The following is a 6,646-nucleotide window of genomic DNA, read 5'->3' as shown; positions in this document are numbered from 1 at the left end:
ATTGATGAAACGATTTTATATTTTCTACAACTGCCTAGGTTTCCAAAGATGATTTATCACATCAGCAATCATCAATGACATTGCATCTGATCTGAAACAGCTTGTTCCAAACTTCAGAGAGCTGCATGTATTCTCAAACAATGCAGGGTATTATAAGAACATCTACATCATGCTGTATCTTAGGACAACGCTTAGAATATATCTTATAAAATCATATAACTTTTCCGAGGATCAAAATGGGAAGGGTAAGTAAAATAGGTAGAGAATCAAACCTGGGTATCCCGATCCAGAACCAAGTGCTTTACCACAAGGCTAACGTGACCGGTACAACAGAATGTAAATCTTGTTTAGTGCACCCTCTGGTACGAGATCGGGCGTTTAGCAAAGAAACAGTCACAACCTATGCTCACCACCTAGGCTTGACGCCTCACAGCATGAGAATTGTAACCGGATCCCACGATCACGAAGCAAACACCCTACCACTAGGCTATAGAGAGTACCGAATTGCATCCCAGACAGGTCAGCGTCAAAAGCTCTAGCTTTTAATATTCTGTCACCGAAAGAATTGAAGAGTCAATTCATTGTTGTCAGCAGGGCTGAATATTATTTAAGGTCGTAAATTTTGTAAAGGAAGGCTTGACCGCCGAATAACGTATGCATGCGTAGAAAGCGTTATAAAAAAAAAAGATGTAATTCTACACGTAAACGGAGAAATTGGTGTAATTTTCAATGACTGAATTCTTTTGGAAGTTTAGAAGTGTATGTAGTTGCGCATGTCTAATGCATTCTTCCGTGTTCGTCTGCAAAATAGATAAAGCTTGAAAGGCAAATTAGACGGATACGGGGATGCTTACCGAGGCTTACCCGGAATCGGCAAAAGTAATCTGTGGTAAGCCTTCCCACTGCTTCTCACGGATTGCAAGAAAGCCTTTGAGATAATCACAAACAAGTAGGTTCTAAGCTATCGTAATCGAGATCTTTCATCAAGATAATTTATGGCGACAATTTATTTTTTGGCTATATTTTACGCCCTAAAGCCAAATGCCGTCTTAATCCCGTGCCGTTTGTGGAGCTGCTCCAAGACACTATTCTACTGGTTTGCTACAGCAACTTTTTAGCAAAACTTATAAAACAATAGCATTTTATTACATTTTCAACAGTGAAATACTGTAATCAATATATTGAATAAAAGTGACATTCTGTCACAGTCTAAAAAAAAAAATCCTGTCACAGTATAAATGAATATCAGAAGTGCTGCAAAACTCTCAATTTTCTTTACTAAGTTGTTAAAAATACTCCCTGGCTGGTTACAAGATGAAGAGAGTAAGTAAACCATCCTGACAGAGACTACAATCAAAGTTTCTGCAAATAATGTTTACAATGTTAGCTACGTATGATGTCTCAAGAGCACAACTATGAACTCTCGGCCTATGACACTGGGTAACGAAAAGACAACGGCACAAAGTGTAAAAAAAAAAAAAAAAGAAAAAAAAAAAGAAAATTAATGTCTCGTAGTTGAATATGGAATTTATTTTACTCGTGAGACAAGATTTTTTTTTTTTAATAATTTCATTCGTGCTTCACACTCGTGAAAATAAAAAAAAAATCCTGTCCCACTCGTGAAATAAATTCCATATCCAACTACAAAACATTGAATATCCACTATCTCTTCTATGGCTCATGCAGGTGTCGCAAAACTTCTGTCGAATGGTCTATGCAAATGTAGCTACTAGGCTGCTCTATTACATATCTGTAAAACAACTAACATCCATCGAATCTTCTGGATATAAGATAATTCCCTTTGTAGCAAAATGTAACCGCTTTATTGAAAATATGAACATTAGTGCAACTTTTGTTTTGAAGTATTCATTGAGGGGAATTGTGATTTGTTGAGTTACTTTATTATTCGGCAGATTGAATCCTTCTATAAACGACGAGACAGTACTGGAAATTGTATAATGATGTGAAACATCCTCTAAAAGTTCACAATTCCCTTTGGTGACATAGCAAACTAGCGAAAAAGAGATCATGTGATTGCTCTTTCTATTTCCTGCAGATTTTCAAGGTGGTCCACATAGTATTCATGTTCAAATGAAGCAAAATTGTCTAACTGCACTGAACACAAATTCATTTGTAAAAGACCTTCTTGCAGTTTCATGTATAGATTATATGAATGGGATACTACTTGGATTGACAAAATATATGACGACACTTCTGTTTTGCACTTGAACATAGTGGGAAACTTTTGTCAATTTGTAGTTTTGTGAATGTGATTTAACATTACCTTAGAACCGTGTTCTGTAAAAATATATGTGAAATACTGGAAAGCTTCACAGTTTCGATCGTACTACTTGTTAACTCTTTACCAATCTTATTTCCCCCCACAGATAACTTTCCAACTATTTGTAAATGAATATTTCCAAAGTGGTTGTTGAGAAAGAAAATCGCTCACGAAACATTACTGCTGTGATATTTCTGCTCTCAATGGAGATGGATGATTTTCAAGCAGTTACTATTTATCTTGAAAATGCTTATGGTGTTTTATAGTAGAGCAGGAAACCCTTTGTAAATTTCGCAATTTCACAGATAGGCAGCGTTGCAACAAGGAAACAAGGAGAGAAAAACAGCACACCTGCAGAACAAAACCATCAAAAGGTTGTGGAATAAGAACAGCTGTTTTTGTGAGAGTCGAGATACTGTGAAGAAGCTGGACCGGAGTAATAACACTTTAATGGACAGTCACTCTCATGAGCCATCAACGATGACAGTACCCACTCAGAGACCTATTTATCAATGTCACCCGATGATCATTCAACTTTAAAAAGAGGCCCAAAACAGCCTCTGGGGAAAAAATCAGAAAAAATTTACATCAAAAAATTTGTTAAAGAGGACTAACGTTGGAAAACTTTATTGGTAATTTTAAGTTTAATCAAGTTTTTTTTAAAATGGGTTGTTTTTATTCGAAATGCACATCAGAAAAACTGAATTAAATTTAAACGGAGGTCCTCCTCGGGGCATCCGACATCTTGCTAACGTATTTCGGAAGCTTAATACGCAAGATATGTAAGAGCTACCGGAAAAAAGCGGCAAAAACCTGTCAGCCTATCCCAGCCAAGAGGAACAAGGGCTGGACAAATGCGCATCTATAGGACAAGATCACCTTGGGAATGAGAAACCAAAAGAGAATATTCCTTTCCGAATCGGGATATCTATAAGGTAGCTGGACCGGAGCAATAAGACTGAGTGTGAGAAGATACTGACGGACAGTCACTCTCAAAATCAATCAACGATGACGGTAACAAGTCTCAGGCCTATTCGTCAATGTCACTCGATGACTTAATCTTTAAAACAAAAAGGCCAATAAAGCCTCTGGGGAAAAAAAACTATCAGAAATAAGTGCCATTTTCTAAGCCCTCGAAGAAGCTTCTTTTTTTAGTTTCAGAAGTTTTCAGCAAAGCCCAACAACGTTAAGAAATGCCTGAATGTGCATGTTTATTACATTTTCAACAGTGAAATACTGTAATTTATTCATCGAATAAAAGTGATATTCTGACAGTGTGAAAGGATATCAAAATAGTATTCTCACAGTGCGAGAATATCAGAAGTGTGGCAAAACTTACGAATTTCCTTCCCATCACGACTAGTGTTTTTAAAAAAAATCCCCGGCCTGCTGTAAGATAGAGCTAATGTGCCATCCTGACTGAGACGAATAGATATACTGCCTAAGGTTTTCCAAATATGTCGTTGAAAATCATGTTGACGTTTTTAAATCTCGCATTCGCTTAGCTATGACGTCTCAACCGCTCAACTATGACGTCACAGCCTATGACACTGCGTTACGAAAAGACAGGCAAAGGGAAAATCTAAGAAAATGTAATGAACAGAAAATTCAATGTGTTGTAGATGAATATGGAATTTATGTCACTCGTGAGAACATCAAAAAACCCTGTCCCACTCGTGAAATAAATTCCATGTTCATCTACAAAACATAGAATATCCTCTATTTCTTTTACCGTAAGACGGATATCATTATGACGTCTTTAATATTTAACACAAAAATCAAATAAAACCCGATATAAATGCGTAAAAAACAACTTGCATACATTTAATTTATCAATTATTTACTAGACCATGCAAAATAGCACTAGCAGACCTGCCTACCCTTTTTTTTTTGCGAGGGTGTAATTTTAATACTCATTTTGGTGGAATATCAGGGGTAAACGCCTAATCCTTAATGTTTCCCTAGTCTGATGTTTTGCAATGATACTATATTGTCTAAATTAACCGATAATTGTACATCACTGAACAAAGCAAGCATGTATGTTTCTTTTTCAATACATTTATTGACAAAAAGTCCATGTGGTGTACATAAAACTGGTATCCTAAATGCAGTCATATCAAATTTATTTAAACTTGCATGCTTAATGAACGTTTGGTTCATTTCTAGCAAATCACATAATTCAGAGTTACATTTCCACGTGAATACAAATTCTAAATTATTGAGTTATGTCGTTTTTGTTTTCTATACATTTTCTTGTCTCTATGGTCGCCCACGTGGCGCAGTGGTTAGAGCGTCTGCTCTAGAGTCGCGAAGTAAGGAGTTGATCCTTACGTCGCAGGTTCGAATCCCACTGTGGGACGTGGAGACCGGTCCTTCGGATGAGACCGTATAAACCGAGGTCCCGTGTCGCAGTAGGTGCTGGCACGAAAAAGATCCCTCACTGCTCAATGGCCGTAAGTGCCGAGTATAGGACAAAATTTGCAGCTCTCGTATGGAGACGCCACCACTTGCCGGTGGAGAGCTGCAAATTTTGTCCTATACTCGGCACTTACGGCCATTGAGCAGTGAGGGATCTTTTTCGTGCCAGCACCTACTGCGATACGGGACCTCGGTTTATACGGTCTCATCCGAAGGACCGGTCTCCACGTCCCAGTGGGATTCGAACCTGCGACGTAAGGATCAACTCCTTACTCCGCGACTCTAGAGCAGACGCTCTAACAACTGCGCCACGCGGGCGACCACTTATGAAGAATAGATGACACAAGTCTTTTTCCTCTGAAAATCCAAAATCCAGATGAACGAATATGACCTTCTGCAACATGACGTCCTTAGTGTCTGACATCAGCATGAAGGTTTCTGACAATGAGAGTGGTAACATGATGTTTTGCAGGCAGGATCATTGGGTTCTTGAATAAAACATCTGCACTGAGGTTTTTCAAGTGACCACCAACACGTAAAATGCCTTCACTGTCAATGTATTTGGATCTAGTTGTTGCATAGGACTATTTTTTCACAAAGGTTTAAGAGTCATTTAAATTTTCAATTTCCTTAGAATATAATTTCTGTTGAATGTCTCTGATAATAACTGTTTAAGCTTTGCACAGAAGATAAACATCACTCTTCATCATACTCTCAGCTGTGCGACACTTCTGAATAAATCCATAAACTTAAGCAACCACTGCTATAAAAGCTTGTTCCACTTCGAGAATTCCGTAAGGAGTTCATTGTCCAGACCGAAAACTTTTTGTCTCAATGTCAATTTTGTTACAGCGGATTTCCTTGTCTTCTGGGTCACAAGAGGAAAATGTTGATTAGAAGGTACAATTTCTGTTTTTCTTGGTTTGAGAGCCAAGCACAGTTTTGCATTTCACTCGGGAGAATTCCTCTCGTGCCTACATCTGCCGGGTTGATCTCTACGAATGTAACACCACTGTGACGGACTGCTAAGACTGAGAATGTTAGCAATACGATTACTGGCATACACGAAGAATCGGTTCTTTACATTTGTTTGTATCCTAATACGATTCGGCTGTCGCTAAAATATTTCACATCATTTATTTCTATCTTTAACTGTTCTTTTGCTATTTGTCCTATGTCCACGGCAAGTACAGCGGCACACAGTTCCAGTATGGGGATTGTATGTACATTGACAGGTGCCACTTTTACTTTCCCTACAACGAATCCTTGAGAAATAGAACCATTGGGATACTGTGGTTTCAAATAGCAAACAGCACTAATGGCTAGTTCTGACGCATCACAGAAAATAAGTAATTCTTTTCTATATGCTTCAATTAAATTTAGAACAATCACTCGAGGAATTTGTAATTTTTCCAAGTCAGGTAAATTATTTTCCATTTCTCCCCTTTTCAAGCAGATAATGAGGTAGGGCTTCATCCCAGTCGGACGTGTCTGACACTACTTTCCGCAAAATGATCTTGCGTAGAATAACAACTGGAGCGATTAATCCGAGAGGATCATAAAGACGGTTCACAATAGAAAGTACTCCTCTCCTTGTAGATGGTTTGTTTTCACGAGAAACTTTGAATCTAATGGTATCTGTCTGTAAGTCCAAGACTGCTTTGAGTTCAGACATCCTTATCAAAATTCAAGTCAACAAAGTTCTTGGCTAAGTCATTAGAGTCGAAGGCTTTCATAACTTCTTTGTCGTTGGATGCGAATTTGTTAAGTGTAATGTTACCATACTCCCTCATAGCATCTTGAGTTTTCTGTAAGAGGCTGACTGCCTCACGAGTTGTTGCACAAGATTTCAAGCCGTCGTCAACGTAAAAGTCATTCACAATGAAATCTTCCACTTCCTGTCCATGAGTTTTCGCAGCTAGATCGCCAATCTGACGTAACCCATAC

At 38.2% G+C, this 6,646-nt stretch overlaps 1 protein-coding gene across 1 annotated transcript; it reads right to left on the bottom strand.

The window, feature by feature from the left end:
• Positions 1-5,779: 5,779 nt before the first annotated feature.
• Positions 5,780-6,175, bottom strand: LOC133175152 (uncharacterized). Its single transcript, XM_061310272.1, has one exon. It carries the CDS (start codon positions 6,173-6,175, stop codon positions 5,780-5,782), a length of 396 nt encoding a protein of 131 aa, XP_061166256.1.
• Positions 6,176-6,646: the final 471 nt, after the last annotated feature.

This window comes from Saccostrea echinata, unplaced genomic scaffold (genome assembly GCF_033153115.1).
Source record: "Saccostrea echinata isolate AGI-Se365-2 ecotype Australia unplaced genomic scaffold, CSIRO_AGI_Sech_v1 ptg000061l, whole genome shotgun sequence".
Classification (NCBI taxonomy): Eukaryota; Metazoa; Mollusca; class Bivalvia; order Ostreida; family Ostreidae; genus Saccostrea; species Saccostrea echinata.
This window is presented reverse-complemented; position numbering and strand designations above follow the sequence as displayed.

Bases quoted from the DNA above. Each gene is read 5' to 3' on its own strand.
- LOC133175152 (XM_061310272.1), bottom strand. From the start codon at position 6,175: ATGAAGCCCTACCTCATTATCTGCTTGAAAAGGGGAGAAATGGAAAAT.